Source organism: Bombus vosnesenskii, unplaced genomic scaffold (genome assembly GCF_011952255.1).
Source record: "Bombus vosnesenskii isolate JDL3184/JDL3185 unplaced genomic scaffold, Bvos_JDL3184-5_v1.1 scf7180000013319, whole genome shotgun sequence".
Lineage (NCBI taxonomy): Eukaryota > Metazoa > Arthropoda > Insecta > Hymenoptera > Apidae > Bombus > Bombus vosnesenskii.
In genome coordinates, this window is record NW_022882964.1 from 788189 (window position 1) to 809388 (window position 21200).

A 21200-nucleotide genomic window follows, 5' to 3' on the forward strand; every position below is an offset into this window, starting at 1 on the left:
GTGACATCGATGATAGTCCGTTTCAAAGGTGTACGCGAGAAAAGGCTGTTTCCGATTAAAAAAATAATAAATAGACCGCAAATATCGCAACATATTATTTATATCGTCTACTCGCGAGACATCGTTCTTCTTTCTCGTCCTCGATCGACGACTCGTCTATCGTGCAACATCCGTGGCTAGCATTTCAGGAGACTCGAATGCTTGTCGAAACAGAGGATACCAGGGAGAATGAAAGTCAAAGAAATTGTTATAGTCATTCATCAATGCAACACAGATCTAGTTCGTAATTATTCATAAGGGAAGAAACAGTAGCGTTAAGTCGGCGTAGCGTAATCCCTTTTTTCCTGACATTCGTAGCGCTTCGCGTCTCTCATCTATATATGTCACTTAGTTTCCTTTAGTACTTTTCTATCCTATCGTTGTTACGAAAATCGTGATTACGCTGCTTTTCTAAGTCAAATATCGATCCGAAGGGTTCTATGAAAACGCAAGTGTAATAGATATACAACAATAATATTCAAATACAAAGTTAAGCAGGCGTATCGGTGCATTGTATTTCTTCATGGCCGGAAATAAAAATATTTTCTTCAAAATTCTCCGATTACGTTGTCGACGTTCAACGTTGATGGGCTTTTATTCGTTGGATGATCATTTTTTCCAAGCACGCGCTATAAAAAAAAAACCGTTTTATACGTATACATGTAATGTCGATGGTCCGTGGTCTCGAGGATGGAGACAATTTGTACCACCGTTATGCGTTTACTCGATATATGTAAGTTTAATAATAATAATTACAACGATAACATCGTTATGATAAAAAAAAAACAACAACAAATATTTGTGATTAACTCTCTGTATAAATGCGAAGAAATTTCAAATCATTGTAATTGTTAGATCTGTAAGGTAGAAATGTGAGAGATATACGAGAGAATGGATTTTTAAGAATTATCATTTGCAAAGAGTATTTTTAAAGTATTTCCAATTATTTTTTAGTATTATATCAGGATTCCACTTTGATTAGTGGTGTATACATATGAGACCGATACACACTATAAAAAATAATTTTTAGCATTATAAAGGTACAGTGTCCCAACCTGTTGATTAAATATTATAAAACATCAACCGCTGTATACCCTTTATTCTCATTTGTTCCACATGCCTTCTCCCAATGTTGAAAACGGATGCAAAGAAGGATACATGCCGCGTCTAATTGTAAGTCGATTACTTTCGTGCAACGAAATCACTTTGCTGATATCGGAGTGTAGTTTGTCGTAAACGATTTTTTGTACTAAATCTTTTTATAATTTTTTGCGAGTTAAATTCAATGGAAAGTTCAATGAACGTGTACCCATTGTATCTTACACGCGAGATAAAAATTAATCTCGTGCTTCTTTATTTCTCATTTTAATCGTTTTACCGTACGTACGGACACGTAAATAAAACTTTGGTGGGTTTAATCGGACGGATAAACGGAATAAAGATGAATTTTGAAACAAATATCTTTACGTGTAACCAATAAACAACAGGTTGCAAGTCTAAACATATCGATCCAAGGATTAATGCACCGATTAATCGGCAACTGGATCGTTTATTTATATTTAAACTTGTATCTCGTATTTTAATTTTCACCGATTCTCGCAGATCCTACAATTCCATGATATTTGAACGACGCTTCTAAAATCTTTTCGTCGAGAAACTATCTTTCTTACGTTTAACGTTTAAGTCGATCGAATTCGGATTAAACGATTTTTACGATGCGAATAAAACGGATAACAAAGAGCATATGTAGATAGAAAGCACCGTTTAAGTGGAAAAATTTTTAATGTGGCGCCAAATAATGCCGAGCAGCAGTTGAGTTAGGATGTGCGATATCTGCGCACGCGTCGTACATTTCAATTGGTTCACGCAGCGGCATTGTCATATGACGAAGCTGCGTGGCATCATGGGAAGCAGGTCGCAATTTTGCAACATGGCGGTGAATTGAGCCAAAGTCGCGGTCCTGTGCCATCAGAAAATGTATTTTTCATAGTCGAGCAACTTCTTTTATTGTACTCTTGATGTATGCGACAGTGTAGTACGGGTTCGGGTCGTGTTAGACGATACACTGTGCATGTAAATATGAGTGTAACGAAGCACAACGTTATTTCGAAGGTGACACCCCGCAACTCGGTGTGGTGTTCGACCACGTATGGCAGAGACTAGAATCCGAGATAAGGAAGCTCTGCTTCGCCTAAGTAATACGTATCGCCAATCAAAATTACCACCACAAAGTAGCGATGTGGTGGTTACCCAATCCGAACTGTGAAAATGTGAGTGTTTTATGTAAAACGTAAAGTGTGCATACGAAAGTGCCTGTGGGTGCGTATTTCGGTAGCGAGGAGAGTGCACGGATGCCTTGTCTGCGATATCCAACATCCCTTTTCTACATTTATTCCGTTTATCTCACCGTCAAAATTCCTGTAATTTTACTTTCAATTATTCCGATTTTCCATCGTTTAATTCGACTGAATCTCAATCGCGAAAACCCGAATATACAAATTGGTTCTATTCAGTACGCAACCATTACCTTAAACATTTTTAACCGTATTCGTAATTCCTTTCCGTTTGCAAAAAAAAAAAAAATGAAAAATATTCCACAAACTTTCCTGTATCTGCTGGTAACTGTGTTCTCGTCATTGAAAAATGCATAATCCGATCGATTTCTTCGATAGTGCTTACCTTTGATCCGTGCTCGTGTTCCATTCTTACCTGTGTGCTTAAATTATATTCCATACGAAATCACCATAAACACGATACAAACGGAACGGCCATCCCTTAATTTCTTTTACTATTGCCGATATCCGAAAAAGTGTTCTATGGTCGGTGTCGGTAAACGTCGATGTAGCAACGCTCCAAAAATACCACATGTTACGGTATTCTAAAAGCATCGTGCGTTGCAATACTTCTCACAAACGATAAGAGTGTACAACGGTTAACAATACGTCCTATTTACCGTTCGAAATAACCATTTTCTGAGCAATAATATAGTATTTTGGAAAATTTAGTTTGATTTATCATGACGGCTTTCAAATATACATTCCAACATTTTTGTTTACTTGTACCCTTCTGCACCTTGCATACTGTTATGATTGAAATAACGTAGGTTTTAAGGCTGTATCAGAGTTGATCTTATCTTATTACGATCAAACGTAATTAAGAAGAAGAAAGAGTCAATTTTGTCGATTGTAAAATTCTGTTTGTACGACAGTTGGTTAATCCACAGAGTTATTAATACATATTATGTAATTAAATAAATCTGCTTCTTCGTGCTCGCAAGAACTGAATTTTTTTTCTATGCTAGATAAAGAATAGGGTTACAATTATGCTCTGATAAACTTATTAATATACAATCAGATCCTGCGAAGCATTTTAAAATGATACTCCTCGCATCCTTTTATGCTCCTTATCATCTATATTTCATACGAGGCATCAGTTGTACGAATCGTTGCTATTATGCTTTTCATTTCAGACATATAGTAGTAACGGTAACAGTAACGGTAATAGTAATAGTAATAGCAATAGTAATAATACTAATAATAATAATAATAATAAAAAAAGGTTATAGACTAACAAGATGTATTTTTATTTTACAGATATTTGCAAAATTCAAAAATTTTGTCGGTTATTGTAACTTGTGATCGTATATGTGTGCCAAACAGAGATATATAAGAGGGCATTGAAGAGACCCAATGGTTTCCTGACATGATGGAAGGTAATCTATATGTGAAAAATGAGCCGGGACTTGACGGGCAATCACTTGCAAACCCACAACCGAACTCATCCTCAGAGGATACAGGAGGTGCCAGGGTTTGTTTCGTTTGCGGTACGATAGGCCACGGGGAACAATATTGGCTGAGAGTGAAACCAAGTCCGGGTGGTGCACCGAACGAACCTTACTTTCCATTTCTTGAATCCCATGAACCACCTAATGGGTATCGTGGTGAGGGAGCTAGGAGCGGAGCGGTCAAGGCATGCAGTCTTTGCTACGCCTTGCTGTTACAACAATGGGAGAGTTACGAACAGGATGCTAGACCACATAGTCAACGAATTTATTGGTTAAAAAGATGCGACGGTGGTCCATTTACGGGAGCTGAGATGGCTCTTCAAGGGGAATACGCGGCTCAAGTTCTGGGCTTAACCAATGACCAAACTCCGCAGCTCAGACCCGAAAACCGACCGATTGGAATCTCTCCGCGACTTCCGCTAAATTCACCATCGCCTAGAGTGGAACAGACAAGGCCATCATCGAATTCCATTGAACTGCCAAGACCACATTCTAATACAGCAGAAACGCACAGACACTTGGAACAAGCGAGGCTTGCAATGGAATCTCCCCATCAAAGACTGCAATCGCCGCATCAAAGGTTACAAAGTCCTCGACAGCTTGTAGAAGATTCGAGAATATCGAACGAAGCGGCATTGGATTTAAGACATGCACCTAGGAGTTCACCTGCACCGCAACCAGCTTTACCACCACAACCTCAACGTAAGCACTAATTTACGTTCGTTACTTAGGCAAGAATTACATTTTTCGCTGTTTACTTGTAAACGTGATATTTAATTGTGTTTTAATCGAACGATTACAGCCATTTACAGCGGAGGATCGACGTCGAGTGCCGGCACCGATATCTTAGATCTCTCGATGCCAGATAAAAATTCGGTTACGGAAGTCTGCTACGTATGTGGGGATGAGTTCACGCGAGGATCACTTAGTCACATTGCAGCAAAACCACTGCCAACCCCGCCGCATCCTTCCGCCAGTCCCTCGCCATTTTTTCCTTCGCTAATGCTTCATCCAAGACCAAGTAGGAGCCGACCAATGGATAGCGCTGGGCGTGTACAAGTATGTCTATCATCTTCGTTATTTCTTGTTAATCGTCTGTGTAATTCCTGTACTTAGGATTTAATTCGTTTCCTCGGTTATAGGCCTGTTCGGCGTGTCAAAATCATCTTCTATTGCAATGGAAGGAATATACCGACCAAGGAGTTCCACACGGCGATCGGAATTATACGCTTCGTAAACGGCAAGCACCTATAATAGAAGCAACTACCTTTACCTGTTACACTTGCGCGCTTGACTACTCTTCGCAAAATATTAGACTTATTTACTGCTGTCGTAATCCCGAAAAGGAAACGTACTATCCTTTTATTTATTCTCTGAGACCTCCGAAAGGAGCTAGTCCTATTAGCCCTCAGGGAATGGTGCAAATATGCTCCGATTGTTACAAACATTTGCCAGAAAGACAGCAATTATTTAGCGAAGAAAATCGCGAGGGTCAAGCGTGTATGCAGATGGTGGATTTTCGACAACGGGGTCCTTCTCCGAGACCGGTGGTGTCAAAGTCCCCAGCCAATTCCGCTGGCAGTGATATTCGTTTCAAACCGTACGATTTGAACAAATCGAGCGTTGCCACGAACAGACAACGTAGCGCAACGATAAAAGGATCCACCCCTGGGCAACGAAACTCTCCGAACAACGGGCCCGCCGAAAATGGGACCGTTGCTCTCGGCCAAAACTATAGGTGCTATATTTGTGAGAGATTGTATCCTCGTTCTCACATGAAATGGTACGATTTTCAGAGTTGCCGTTATTCTTTGTTACGTACGTTGATCGTTCATTGTTTGTATGGGTATTAATCGTTACGTTTGTTTGTCGTTGAAAGGTTGTCTACGAGTCCGGAAGGAATGAATTCGCACGCTATGCATTTTCCATGTTTAAGGGGAATGGCACGTACATCGGAAAATGCCTGTATGGATAGTCACGGTAGGGTGTTAGCTTGTACTCACTGCGTGAATCATCTCGCCCAACAATGGGAAAGTATGGATGCTGAACGAGTTCCTTTAGAACGTCGCAGGTTAGTCGCTGTACAAGTAAAATCTTTCGACAACCTTTTCATGGTATTCGCCGTTTTTCTCTCGAATCTTTATTATCGTCGTCTTTTAGGTATGATATTCCTAGTCCACATCCAAACGGCGACGTGAATCGATCAATCGCCACCCCACCGAGTTCTAGTTCGGATCGAACGTTCGGTAGTAACCCAGGCACATCGAGCAGTTCTATATATTGTTTCTTGTGTGGCTTGCATAGTGATTTAACCCTCGCAAGAGTGTTGTATGGTCGGCCTCAGGGTCGTAACGCACCGTTTTTCCCTGAATTACTGCGTCATCAGTCTCCGCCGAACGCCGAGCAACTTAGGGAAGACGGTTCCGCGCTAGTATGCACATTCTGTTATCATTCTCTGTTGGCGCAGTGGCGTCGTTACGAATCTCTTCCGAGTGGTCAACAAGCGAATGCCGCGGAAAGGCAATACAACACGCATGATTACTGCTGTTACGTTTGTGGTATTACGACGTATAGGAAACGCGTCAGAGCGTTACTCGTGAAGGACTTTCCTTTCCTGAGATATCACAGACAACCTGAAAAGAGCCTGTTATTGGAAAACGGAGATTTCGCAGTGGTCTGTTTAGACTGTTACGAAACATTGCGCACACAAAGCCTCGAATACGAACGATGGGGCCTACCCGTTGAAAAACGCGAATACAATTGGATAGTGCAACCTCCACCGCCGGAAGATAGCCCTGACGCAGCTGTCGCGAGATTGCCATCCGGTGAAAGATCCGAGAAGGTGGTGAGTCATTTTCCGATAACTATGGTTTCTAAGCTGGATACGTGTCACTGGATGAATAATTTATTAATACGCTTTGAACGTTCGTATATATTCCGTAGGTGCCACCGACGTTAACGGTTAAACCAGCACGGAAAAACTGTTCACCGAAGGCACCGGATAAGAAGGTTCCGGTGAAAGTTCCAGAAAAAGAACAAGGTAAGTGGAAAATGTTCTCTGTCCACGTTGCGCGTATAACATGTTCGTAAGGGAAGTTTTAATCGAAGAAAATATAGACGGCGATCTCTGCGTTGCAAACTTTTAGTTGAATTTCTCATTTAAAGGGAAAGGGGAAGCAATGGAACGTATACATCGAGAAATCCGAGACGCTTCTTATTTAGTCGACTTTTTTTTCTTCGTTTATAATCCCATATATGCATGCTTATACATACATAGCAAGATTAAGTATACAAGTGTCTTAGATAACGAAAAATATTATGTATGTGGTCAAACATTTGCCAGACACGCTAAGGTTATCGGTTTACGTTGGAACGCTATCTCCTGCGTAAGCATTCACTTCAGAGTTACTTGAGACGAATACGTTAGATTTTACGTCGCTGTATGTGTACGTATGTTTTCTTTTGCTATTCTTTTACTCTTTCTTTTAACCATTGCACTTGGACTTTTTTCCTTTATCGAACGATGCTATTTCGTTAAAGTCGAGATAACGAATGTATTTTCGCACAGATTTAGTTTCAAGAGATAAAGAATATACGTATACATGGATGTATGTACGTGCTTGAACGAAGAGACGACGTATCGAAGATGCGAGAGTGGTCGGTGCGATGAAAAGGATAAAAATAGGGGGCGAATGGATGAGAAAGCTCTTAAAAAATCTAACAGTTGCGAATCACCTAAGAAGATGGTCTTTCTTTCTTTCTTCTTCTTTTTCTTCCCTTTGCACTTTATCCCGTTTTTGTTCATTTACTTCGATCTTACATCCAAGAAAATGTTTACATCGACGTATAATTCGCTGAAGCTTTTTCCCTTCTCCGTTCATGCAACCAGCATCTCGGCTCTTCAAGTCGCTAGAAAGCTTCCCAATGAAATTTTCACGTGGTTGTTCGGTAAATTTCTAAAACGTTTAAGCATTCGCGGTTCGCATGTTTTCTCAAAGAACAATAGCTCGCCCAGGCAAGCTACTTTCCATCTTCGCTACTCTTAGTCCATAACACCTTTTCCGCTTTCCTTTCTTTTTATCGTTCTGACTTGCCAAACGTGTACACGCTTTCATACCACAAGGTAAGTTTCGTCGAGTTCGCGTCGACGATCGTGTAGAGCAGCATCGCGCGGACCTGCTATTTAGCAGTCGTAAAATTCTCGACGAGAGGCTGGAAACAAATTTTGTTTTCGATACAAGCGCGTTAGAAAGCGGCGAAACCGTGAAAATATCGCACCGACGATCATAAATAATATTCTTCGTGCGATTCGTTTACCCGACGAAACAAACGTATTCGAGGTTATCAGGAAAACAAAATTCGCTCAATTTCCCCGTTAATTATTTGACCGGACGATTTGTCGTTTATTTCTTTCAACGATAAATTATACAGATCGCGACAGATAGTCGGGATAAAGCCACTGAGAGATTCGATCGTACGTCACGATACGGTTTACGGTTAAACGTTTCGATGAACCGCAGAAGTAAACTAATTGCAGCGTAAATACAGAGGTTACAAGTTGGAAAGAAAATAGCTTTCAAACGAAACACGATCACCGAGATGAAAAGGTCGATTAAGGTCGGTCGATCTGGCTTAGAGGAAGTAGGTGGTTGGAGACGTTAGAGAGACTTAACGCGGTGGTTTGGTAGACAGGGTAGTAGTGCTGGCTGACAGTGACAGGGGGGTAAGCGAAGGAGAGCGAAAGCAGGAAGGAGGGTGCGATGGGGAAGTAGAAGGAAGGAAGGAAGGAAGGAAGGAAGGATCGAAGGAGAAAGAGCAAATGCCCGCAGCGCGACACCGCATTGCGCCCACTTGCCAACCCGCCCAACACCTAAATTCGAATTAGGAAACCAGCCTTGTCGTTTCTCGTCAACACGACTCTCCTGTCCTGGAAAGCGTACAGAGGCAGGACATCGTCGTCTACTTATACCGTCGTGTACAGAGAGGGGAAATAAAGCGCGGACACGGGAAAGAGACACGCGGACTAAAAGGGGGCTAGGCTCGTGTGTATTCGCGCCTGTATTATACGCGTACGCGTACGTGTACGTGTACGTATATGTATATAGGGAAGTTCTATCCTTTACGACCTTCCTTTGCTCTCTCGCTACTAGGAGTGCAATCAGAGGGAGAGAGGCAAAGTGCTCGTTTTCCTCTTCCTTTGGGAATCGATATCAACGTTATCGACTGCTTTTCTCGCTCCTTGTCGCTCGAAGTTCTACATCGGGGTTGCTCACGTATTCTCGGCAGGCGCGCAGCCAAAAGGCTCGATTTTGGCGCACATTCTCCACCGCCAAATCGCTGCCAAGTCTCGATTCAAGCGGTCCCGCTTTTCTTCCTCTTAAATCATACGCGCCTGTGTACTTTTTAACGACGTTCGCGCTCTTCGCGCGTTTCCACGCTTACCTCTACCGAGAAGAATTCTCGAACGTAGAGATCGATCGGAGAAGCTACGGCGTTTCCGCTGCTGGATGTTGCGTCGATTTCGCAAAGTCGGTCGTCTTAATCGGGTTGACGCCACGCAGCTATATATCAGCGCGTTACTTCACACGCGCCCTCTTAACGCGCTGCGCACGGTCCCTCTGTCGGCCCGTGTTAATAATTAACCACCGACTGGCGTGGGAGTAGTTTCGCCCACCTCTTGCGGCCAGCTAGTTTTATTTCGAGTAACGCTCTGCTCGCGCTCTCTTCTCTCTCTGTCCCCCCCCCCCCTCTCCTGGTTCCGTACTTCTCCGTTTACCGACGCAAAATAACGTAGAATTCCTTTTTCTAAGCTCATCTCGGAATTTTGTGGCTTTTTCGAAAGATCTTCTTCTTCCTAGCGCTTCATGGCGCAAAAAGTGTCCTCGTAGGAGGCTAGACGCTAGGTTATGCCTAGAAATCAGGCAGGCGATACAAATGCCAAGATGCGTCAAGTTCGTTCAAGGTGAAAACCTCGATAAAAATAGTAGAGCTTATTAGCCCCGGGGGAGTTAGCGACGTCTTCGGAGGGTAACGGCGAAGGTGAACGGGAAGGGGAAAGGAGAAGTGGGAAATGAGAAAGGGAACTGGAACCGTAACGCGAATGCGAACGCGAGCGTATTGGATTGAAGCGAGGGTGAGCATGACCAACCGTGTTTGTATATCCGGAGATTCGCAGCAGGGAACGAACTAAAGGCAGAAAGAGAAGAGAGAGCGAGAGAGCGAGCGAGAGAGAGAGAGAGAGAGAGAAAGGCAGCGAGAGAAGGATACGCGAGCGAAGAGGGTTGGTCACGGCACGAGCAGAGGTGGAAGAGGATGGCGTGCCACGAGGGAAGAAGAAGCGCGAGCGGGGGGACTCGGGGGAAGTTCCCTGTCGCCGGCACGCATTGATTTTGCTCGACAGACAGCCGCCTGTTGGGTTCTCTGACTCGGGCATCTAACTTTGCCGTCGCTCGCATACCGTCTTTCCGTCTTCCTCGCCGCCGATCTCGTGGCTCGTGGCCTCTTGTCTTTTTCCCTCGTCTCGCGCGTACGAGCGGTTCTCGCCGCTACGCGTACCTACATATTTCGGCCGCGCGACGCCTATCGCGTTTCAACTTCTCCTTCGCCTGCCAACCAGCCTCTTACCAATTAGCGAACGTCTACGCCGACGTCGACGTTGATACAGCGTCGCGCTGTACGCGCAACTTTGTCCCACCTCGAATTATATTCGAGAAACTCGCTTCTTCTTATCTCGCCCTGCTGGTATTCGCGATGCCACCACAAACACCACTGCCGTTCTTACTTACTTGTTCGCGAATACGTTTTAATTCGCCGAAGATTTAATTTAGAAACGATTCGAAAGAATACGGTCCGGCGGTTGTTAGGTCGATAATAAACTTTAATAGACGTATCGATCCTTCGATTATTACGTTCTTCTCTTTCTGCCAATCGGACTCTGCCTCGTTTCGTGTTTTGCGTCGCTTCGCGGTAGCAAACTCGCATCGATCGCGCGTCTTACGTAACACGGTTTCACGATAGATCGATTTTGTCTATCGATGATCCGTTCGTTGTCGATCGCTCGCTGCCACAGTCGGGTACGATTTTCGATTCGAGAGCCTGCGAGCAAAGAGGTGGAATTGATCGAGTCGTTTTACGAACGCATCTGTAATTCGATTAACAGGTTGATCGCGAATTCGCTGCGCGTCTAAACCGGATTTGTTTCGAACCAACTTGCCATTGTCTCGCCGGGTTCGATAAAAGTTGAAAGACGCTCGTCGTGCGATTTTTCTCTCGTGAGATAGGTTCGCGCGTTATTCAGAGTCGAGACATCGCGATAATCACGATGGCGTCGCATCGGATATCGAAACGGTGGAACTACTTACAAAGTCAACGACTAGGTGATCGTGATATGCTCGACTTTGTTCCGCGGTCGGTTCCGTTTATCGGCCATTTCGTTCTCGCCTCTTGCGTTTATAGAGTCTCGCTCGTCTAACGCGTGGCTCTCTCGCGTTGAAAGAGCAAGGAAGGGATGACGGTCGTGGTATGGTCAGACCGAAGCAAGTAGCTGGATTTGAATGGGGGTTGGCGCGAGCGGACGGCAGAAAGAGAGAGAGAGAGAGAGTGAGTGAGTGAGTGAGTGCGAGGGCTGAAGGGGAGAGAGAAACGTAGATCGGTGGCTAGGAGATGGAAGGGGAGGAAACCGAGCGGCTTGCTGGTTTCACAGCGCGTGCCGCTTCAGCGCCAGATGGCTTACAAAGTGGGAGAGAGATAGCAGGATCTTGCTCCGTATACATGCCCTCTTCTCGCCTATTACCACGAGGCAGCGAGCGGGTGTATGATTACGCAGGCGGCAGGGAAGAGAGGAAACGGAACGTAGTCGACGTTCCCAAATACGCTCCGTTTCGTCTCTTTCCCTTACTTCGTCTTCTTCCTCGTCGTCTTATGATTTTTCGTTTTTATCGTGCCATTTTCCGAACTCTTTTTTCCTTTCGAAACTGTCGCTGAAAAAAAGGTCGCTGTGTCGTTAGAGCGGGAAAAAGACGCGACGAGATCGTTGGCGATCGTACGATTCGAGATCCTCGCTCGAGCTTCGTGCGAATTAAGTGGGAGAAACGTTAGTCGCGGTAGGTGTCGCGCGAAAAATTATTTCGGAACCACGACACGATTGTTCGGTGAAAGTTGTGTACGCGAGTCGAGCGATACCCAGGGATGTGTAGTCGACGAAAAGAGAAGAAAGGATTACCGGCCGGCTCGTGAAACGACTGGCGAAGACGCGTGTAATAACGCGCGACGGGTTCCATTGGCCGAAAAGCAGGCGTAGTCTGGCTTGTCGCACGCTCGTATTCTACTCTCGCTCGAACGGATCGGACGATCTTGCTCGGAGCGCACGGTGGTATCTGTACGATCGCGTTGGCACGGTGGAGGGGCGAAAGGGACACGAAGGCGAACGAAGCGCGTCGAACGCGCGACTCGGCTCTTTAGTCGAGTACCAGCCACCGTTGGTGTCGTTTCAGGGTGGTCGATTCGTTCTCGGGGACCACGTGAGGGAAAGAGAGAGAGAACGAGTGACTCGTTAACGATGGATTTTGTCCGTCACAGTGTATAACCGGTCTGTCGCGATTGCTCGTTTATTCGGTCGATCGGTCTGTCCGTCTATCGGTCCGTTGGTCGGTAGAAGACGCGAGCGCACGCGCAACGCGTGTCGCGAACAAAAGACAGCGATACCGACGCGTTTTAAAAGCGTCTCCTATACTCTCGGCTGATTCGAACTTCCCCCTCCCTTTCGCAGCACTAATTCTCCTCTTTCTCGCCTGTCTGTCCCTGTCTCCGTTCCTCTTGGCTGTGTACGCTCGGCCTCGGTTGGCTGCGAGGCGCGCGCGTGAAAATATATCCTGGCCGTCTGGCGGTAGCGCCGAAGCATTCAGTCAATTAGCCGTAATGGCACGACCTGCCGCGTCGGTCTCGGCCAATTAAGTGGTGATTAGTGCGCGGAACTCCACCATCGCCCGTATCTCTCTCACACTCTTTCCGCGCGCGCGCGCGCGCGCGTGTGTGTGTGTGTACTTGGTTCAACGATAGATCGCGCGCGCGAGCGTGGTGTTTCTCGTGCGTAGGTGTTCGCTGCTGCCAGTCACGAGTGGAGTGCGGTACGAGTAGCAACTTTCTTGCTCCGTAACGTTCTCGCGTCGGTCTACGGCCAACGAAACAGCGCGTGGCGATTCGATCGTTCTTGTACCGTTCGATAGCCGTTATCGAAGCGTAATAACGTTAACGCAGGAACGCGATTCTGAAAGAAGAGCGAAACTCTATCTCGCGCGGTCGCGTCGAATGTGCGAATTGCGCACGGTAGCGCGATCCGTTCGGAAGCTGTAAATCACGCGTCGACGTCGAACAAGAGCGGCGAGAGTATGCGCGATGAACGATGATACCGGTCGAGTAGCGTTACCGCGCGTTGCGAACCGTTTGGAAAGTGGAACCACGCCGATTCATAGCGAAGTAGCTACGTTTCTCGTCGGGCCGTGTCCGCTTCGTCGTTGATCGTCCTATTCTCGACTCGCGGCTAAGCGCTTGATCGATCGGTGATTTATTTTTAACTATCGCGGAAAGCCTTTTCGCGAGAGAGAAGCTGGTGTGCCGTAATAAAGGGATAAGTGCGTGGAATGCATGCGTCGATCGAGGATCGATGGATCGACGAGTGGTGGATGTAAAAAAATGCAGTTCGATCGATTAAAGGAGGTCACGAAGAAAAAACGGCCTCCTGCCATAGTTTCCTGCTAGCTTCGCAGCATCGCGTGCATTTCCCTCGAGTCTACGCTGTCAGCGAAGCTCTTGTACGACATCAGCCAGAATGGACTTCCGGGCGCCGCATCCACTCGTGCATCCTTCGCACGCCGGACATCCTTATTATTATCCAGGTATATTTTTTTCAGCCACCTTTCCTTTGTCGTCTCCACCTTTCTTTCTCTCTCTCTCTCTCTTTCTCTCTCTCTTTCTTTGTCTATGTCGCTCGCTCGTTCTATTTCTCTTTTCTGGAATTCTCGTTTGCTCTTATTTATCTGGGCTACTCGATATTCGGGTCTCGTTACGCGAAAGTGTTTTCGCGATAGCGAGAGTCGATTCTCGTTCACCCAGCGTTTCGTCGCTTTCACCAAAGTTTCTAGCATCCACGATTGACGCGCGGTGCTCGCGAAGACTCGTGGAAGGGGAAAAAAGGTCTGGCCGCTGAAGGAAAGAGGCGCGAGCCTTCTAACTCGTTCGCCACAGAGCCGTACACACTCGGCCGAGTGTACTGGCAATTTTCTTAACTACCTTGCCGTACTTTGCCTCCGGTTGGTCGTCGCGTGTATAATTTTAGTTATCGCCACCACCGTACGTACTCTGGCAGAGTCGCGAGAGAAAGCAACCGTCGTCGTGCATGGATATTCCGTGCGAGTCCTATAAACGTCCGTATAAATCGCTTAACCGTATCGTACTTTTACGGCGCGTCGTCTTCCTTTTTTCCTCGCTTTCTTTTCGTTGGTCGATCTTGAATCCGCGGCTACACGCAGGTTTCGAAAGATGGGCGCGAGATAATGGATGGGTGATGCGGGAGCGATAAAATTAACGACGAGAGAGAATCGTTCTCGTCGGTTTGCTTTGCTCGAGCCAAGAGTCGTAAAACGATCAAATAGTCGAATGATTGATCGTTATTAATTGCAGATCGTAGTTTTTATCGTTCGTCGAGCGTCATTGGCGAATATTAAAACAAAGTACGTTAACCGAGCCTGCATATCGGTTTGCGCGTGACCATTCAATGCCTATCGTTTCGTGCCTCCCCTACCTTACTCCCATCTTGTCCCGTTCCACTTTGTTCCCTGTTCGTGTTCTCTTTCATCGTATCGTCATCTCTCCCTCTCTCTCTCTCTCTCTCTCGCTTGCTCGCCCTCCGTCTCTTAATCACGCTCGCTCGTGCAAGCACACTTTCTTTCATCGTCTTTTATCTTTCCTTTGGTTATTCGCTTTCGTCGTGTCAGAAGCGATAAAACCGACTAGACATCCGTAATGCCGAGGACGACGAGTCCGTTTTAATTCCTGCACGCTGCTCGAACGACGGATATCGGGTATCGTGTCGGCGACCGCACACGAAGCCTCTGGCAACCGCGTTTATATCGGTTCTCTCTTCCTTTGTCTCCCGGTGTCGAAGTTGCTTTCTTTTTTTCCAGCGAAAAATTAATTATCTTCCGGTGACGAACGACATAGAACGCAGAAGCGTCGAGCGTCGAGCATCTCTTGCGACGATACGACGAAAAAGCACGACGATGTCGTGAAACCACTCGAATTTCGTTCGATCCGTATTCGAGTTTAAACGTTTTTGAATCTTCGCGCTGATCTTTCAACCGAAAATCGACTTTCATCGGCGATAAAGTCGGTTGATTTCGAATTACGAGATCTGTCGCTGCTCTACGATGTTCGGTGTCGTCGACGCTCTGGCGACGGGACGTTCGCATAGCGTCACGCTGGCGAACTGCCGTAACCGATTGATATTTTACGAAGGAATTTCAGGCAAAGGCGTAAATTACTTTTTTGCGTAAAGTCGCTTATATCTGTTGGCTTTAATAGCCGTCCGAAGGCTTCGAATTGTTCGTCCGTAGCGACGATCGAGTCGCAGAGGCCAAAGAAAGACGAAGATATTTTACCGTCGCTCCGTCGACACACGATGATGATTTCATCAACCGTAAGGGATTATCTGGTTCCACCGTAAACAGAGTTATCTGAAACTTGTCGTTACGGCTGGAAGCAAAGCCCGACCTTCGAATTCGAGGCTTATGGTTCTAACGTATACACACGGTCGTATCGCGGGACATACGAGAAAGGTAAAGACACAAGCAGTTTTTTCGATTCGTGGAACGTCTAACGCGAAGTTTCCGAAGCGACCTGTAAATTTATTTCTCGGACGCATTGCCGTCGTTAGCCGTCGCCGATGCGTTAATAAATCGAATAGTTTGAAAAACGCTGGAACGTCACGGTTGGAAATGTACGTGGAACGCGTCACACTGGAAACGCGTTCGATCGGTAGAGAAGGAGGGGACGCGAAGTAATCGTCGCGGTGGGTAGAGAGCGCGACGACGAGGACGTTTCGACGGTGGTTAGTTGGTAGACAATTTGTTGAAAAATACGGCGTTACGCGATGCAGAGTGGTGGCGCGCGCGGCATTAACTTTTCCGAGAAGTCGCGTTGGTATAGATGTGGATGTTGGTTCGTCGGTGAGTTTAGTGACCGAGGAGTAAGAGGGGGGAGGAGGCAACACATATAACGTTCCGGCTGCGGGAGTCTGAAACTACGGCGAAACCCTACTGACAGGCCTCGGGGTTAAATCCAGTTCCATTATGGGATCTCCGATCCGGGTGGTCGCCTAACAGCCTCTAACTTGGCTAATTCTCGTAACCTCTTGGTGACGCGAGCGTTAGCAACGCGCTGCTACAACCACGCTAAATAACGCGCGAACTCGACCGGATTCTCGTTGTTAAATCAAACACTTTGTAACGAATTCGAAAGTCACGCTCGTTAAAACCGTTTGTTCGTGATTTGCCGTGGCGCGCCCTCTCTCGTCCTGGCCGCGTTCGTACATGCGGCGAATAAATCGTGGTACGTAGGTGCGATCGCGAATAAGCGAGAGCGACGGGCTAGCCCGAGGATAACGAACGCGAGAATCGACTTGATCGATAAGGTTGTGGCCGGTGTCTCGCGACGTTCGCGATATACGCGCCCAAACGTTCCGTTTGTTTCCTTCTTTTTTTTTTTCTTCTTTCTTTCGTCTTTTTTTCTTTCATCCTGTTGGTTTCTGCCTGTTTTTATCCAGGCCACCCGTGCGGCACTGTAAATGTCTCGCAAGGCCTCCTCGCTACTCAGACCGTAACGAAGTGGAACGGGCGTAAAAACGAGTGGAAGACAATTAAGGAGGGTCCGCGGACGGTGGGGGGAGAGAGTCGCGCTCAGGTGGTTGAAGAAGGAACGGGAGAAGAGGAAAAAACGGAAGGTCGACCACCTACCGGTCCGATAAAGTCCATTACCTTCTTCTCTCTCGTCTTTCGATTCTCCGTGCAATTTTTCTTCTTCCGTCGTTGCTCGTCCCGAATTCGCGCCAGCCTTCGCTCCTCTCCTCTGATCCGATCGTTCCGCGAAAATTTCACTCGCGGTCGTTTATTCGCGTTCGTCGGAGTTTATTCGCGTTTATTCTCGTACCTTTACCCGCTGCCAGCTCTCGCAGAAAATCGCTTCGCCCGCTACCTTCTTCCCTCTTGCCCGTTGTAACCGTTCGCGCTTCCCTTTTCTCCGGTGCTTGGCCTCTCGGTCGCTCCACAGTCCACTAAATAATTGCAAGGCAACGGCGTTACTTTTTCTTCTTTCCGTTCCGCCACGCTCGACAAAGGGCTGTTAAAATAACCCTTTGTGTTTCTATTCTACCCCTTTCCTGCTCTTCCTCTCTTTTCCTCGAGCTTGCTCGCCAATCCCTCTCCCCCACTCTCTCTCTCTTTGCTTCCTTCCCTTTCTATTTCCTTGGACCATCGCGCTGTGCTCGTTCTCCTCGTGACTCGTTTCAACCCTTGCCACGTTTCTCGCGTATCCTTTGTACCCTCGACATTTAGCGTATTTATAAGAGGCGTTCGGCGTTCGTCGTCGATCTTTCTCCCGCCTTTCGGCCTTCCTTTCTCTTCTTTGTGTCGTCGTCTCCCCGTCGCCGTAACTTTGCCAGAGTCTCGTTCGCTCTGCGTCGCGCGTTACACGTTCGATAGACTCGAAGAGTCGCTCTCGTCTCGCCGCTGTTGGATCAACACGCGTGAAACGCGCGACGACCAGATGAAAATTCCTCTGCCTCTTTCCTCTTCCTCCGCCTTTTGTATCGTTTAAAACTGGTTTTTTTCTTCTTCGAGCGCACGCGCGCGTTCATTCGCATAGCAAAGGATCATCGTCGTCGTCGTTGCCGTCGTCGTCGTCGTCATCGAGGGTGGCCGTGTACGTGCCTTTAGGTGTTTTACCTTCTATGCCGGAACTCGAGCACGCTCGGTGAAAAGTGCTCCTGCTATTTTTTTTTCCTGTTTTTTCTCGGACCAGAGAGTAGCGGCGTACGGCGCGCGTGTCGCGTCGCTTACCACCGCTACCAACGCGCTGCGGTTCCCTTTCAACAGAGCCTCTCTCTCTCTCTCTCTCCCTTAGTCTCGCTCGTTCCTCTCTGTCCGTTTTTCCCTTCAGTCCAATCCGCCACTTTCTTTTGGCGCTTGGTGTGCTCGCGCGGTTGCTTTCCAAGGTTTCGGAGACGGGTACGCGACAGACCAGGCACGGACAGCGAGCACGAGCGCGCGAACATGCGTGTGTAAAGTGCCGCCGCTCCGACACACTAGCGTTTCCTGTTATATAACTCACGTACACGTTTACGGAGTGACGGCTACGAGTGGACGCAGGTAGCCAGGACGAGATCGAGGGCCCGACCGGCTGAAAAAATATCTAGATTTGTGCTTTTTCGTGGAAACGCGTACCTTGCGTCGCGGTTACTTTTCCGCTAGCTGGAAAGCTCTTTGCTTTCGATTATCAACGTCTTTCGCTTTTTACGTCGTAGTTTCGTGGCCAGCCGAGCTGCTGATCACGGAAGGAACGTACACACCCCCCGATGTCGGTGTTTCGAAATCTATGTAATCCAAAATACCGTCGATATTACGTCGAGTTTGCTTCTCTCAGAGACATCTCGATTTTCGTTTCTTTCTCGTTCGTTGGTTGGACGAGTTACGTCGACGCGTAGATACGCGCGGTACAGGCGTGTACTCGCTCTAGATAAACGATGAAAAATCACGAGAAGTGGTTTAGTTCGATCGTTAAGGACAAAATCGAAACTACCGGGTGGAAAAACAGCCGTGTAATTTGAATGGTCGCGTAGGAACGATAGATGGTTCGGTAGGTTTGCGGAAACCTGGAAGATTCGTCGTTTCGAGTATTGGGACAGTGCGCGCGAGGTAAGGTGAGTTTTCTGGATTCGGTGTACCGCCGCGTGGCGTTCCATAGCCGGGGTGCGTTCGACCCACGTCCGCCGTGAAATAATCACCGACGAGGGTTGCAAGAACCCAAGGACTATGAATTAGGTATGACCCACCCCGCATTGGAAACTCTCCCCTTCGATTTCGATCAATACTCGAAGCGTAGGTGCAAGGAGAAGGGATGAAGGGTCGCACGGCGTTTTCTTTCGCCCTTTGCGAGCCTCCTGTTCGCCTTTTCTCCTACCCTTTCCCCCCGTTCCTTCTTACCCGACGGATCTCGATCGTCGACCAGTTAAAAATTCGAACGACCGAGCGCGTTGACCGACGATCGACGATCCTTGCCGAACGTCGGCGGACGCGCTCGCTCGTCCTCGTTCTCCTCTCGATTAATCCGTCGACGTTTCTCCCTTTTTTGCGAGAGACTTTTCGAAGCGAGATGGAAAACCGACTCGCGCGAACGAGCACGGTCGACTTTCTCTCGAGGAGAAGCCTCTCTGTTCGAGGAGCGAACGAGAGAATTTCCGTGGAAACGGAGCAACGTTGCGGCATCTGGTATAAATAGCGCGAACCGTAAGGGTCCGTAAAAGGTATCGGTCGCTTCTGCATCTTTTTTCCGCCTGTGGTTTCGTACCGAGCAAAAGAGAAAAAGTCCGGACATCGGTCGTAGCTGCCGTTATAAATTATAACTGCTTTACACGATCGTACAATTTATGGCTAATTCGTAATCATTAGAGTCACGCGAGCCGCTATGGGACGGGTTCGCGTGTTGACTTCTCACTGCGAGTTGATAACACCGCGAAGCGTACGAGGCTGTATGGTTGGTGGGGGTGTGGAAGTGGGTGTTTCGGTGGAAGAGCCGTTGGCGTCGGTGGTTATGGAGGTGGCACGGAGTCGTGCAACGAGCGCAGTATTTCATAGGATTAACGTAACTGGCGAACGGCGTTTGCGTTTCAATTACTACGCGAATTTACGATTCAATCGCGCCTGCGCGCCTGATGCTCCGAATGGGCCGGTCGCCAGTTAGCCCGATGGCGAAATGGATCGAAAAAATGGCCAGCGAAACGGTGGAAACGAAATTACCGCGACTTTGCCACGCTCGACTTTCGCGGCTATCGAAGCAAACGATCGGCGCACCATCGAATTACAAATTGTCGTCGATCGGCCGATCCACACCGGTCGCTCGATCTCGTGTCATAACGCGTTCTACGGGATCGGCGTTTCGCGTTTCCCGTTTCCCGGAGAATCTGTTCGTCCTTCGTATTCGATGGACGATTTTCGAAAAACGAGAAACGCGTTGGTTGGCGAGTCGCGTAGGTAGCGTTACCCTTTCGCCGATCGTATTTACACGTCGATAAGCCGCTTACAAGACGCAACGTGTTTGCCCATTGTGTCTCCCTATGGGAAGAGCACAGGGTGGTCGACGAGCACGGGAACACCCCACCAACCCGAATAGGATTTCGCTCGAAGCGGTAACTTACGGCCGAGTCAAGCCGTAGCCGATACTCGACTGCCGTTCCGTGCTCGCTCGTCTCGTTTTCCACCTATCGTTTCCCGATCTTCCTTCCCTCTTCCCTTTCAAATTATTAAACAACGCTCGTGCGTCGCGTCGCGTACCGCTCTTGCCCGTTTCCCACCTTCCGTTGGCGTTGTCGCAACGCGGACCGTGTTTCAACCGCGGTGCGAACGGCAAAGGGACGCGAGAAAAAACGAACGCTCGTAAAACGTAATCGACTTGGTATCGGTTTGCTATGTTTCGGGTCTTTCCTACTCTCTTTTCCTCTTTCCGTCAGAGGGCGACGTAGAAACTCGCGTTTCTTCGAACCAGCTTCTCGGGAAGGGAAAAGGGGAAAGGAAGATTCGGCGTGTCTTTCGATCGTAACGAAAATCGATGGACCGACTAACCGCGTTTCGCGACAGTCGCAGCTGCAGCCCGCGGTTCCCTCGGGCAACTTCTCCTCGCTGTCTCATCCAGCGAGCAACTGGTTCGCCGGTACCTACTTTCGTGGCTGGTTGCGCGCGACGCACGCGATAATCGTTTGCCCTCTGGTTCGAAGCCCCGCCACGTAGTTTTTTGCCGCCTCGGCTTTGCGATTATCTCGCTCCTCGAACGATCGCGAACGAACCAGGTATATCGCTGCGAAGAAACGCGGACGCTGAGTGGATAGCGAACCGGTTACGTTTACGAAAGATCGTCCGTCGGTAGACTTCGATCTACTCGTTCTATTCGTTCGTCGCGCGAGTTGACTCGGTTACGAGCCGCGCGAACTTTTCGCGTCGCTGGCAAGAGAAACGAAAGGTCTCACCACGGCGAGGCAACGGCAACGAAACGATCGTCGTCGGGTTGGAAGTAAGTCGGCGAACTCGTTTTCCGTTTCTCGCTCTTCCTTCTTCGA

General features: G+C 47.7%; 1 protein-coding gene across 1 annotated transcript in view; it reads left to right on the forward strand.

Moving 5' to 3' along the window:
* Positions 1–1958: 1958 nt before the first annotated feature.
* The window catches only part of LOC117235720, a 46145-nt gene continuing 26903 nt past the window's right edge, over positions 1959–21200 (forward strand). The window contains exons 1-7 of the mRNA XM_033498017.1: positions 1959–2309; positions 3633–4525; positions 4626–4882; positions 4966–5606; positions 5703–5894; positions 5984–6668; positions 6767–6863. Coding sequence (XP_033353908.1) covers positions 3742–4525; positions 4626–4882; positions 4966–5606; positions 5703–5894; positions 5984–6668; positions 6767–6863 — 2656 coding nt within the window. The 5' untranslated portion in view covers positions 1959–2309; positions 3633–3741. The remainder of the gene's footprint in view (positions 2310–3632; positions 4526–4625; positions 4883–4965; positions 5607–5702; positions 5895–5983; positions 6669–6766; positions 6864–21200) is intronic.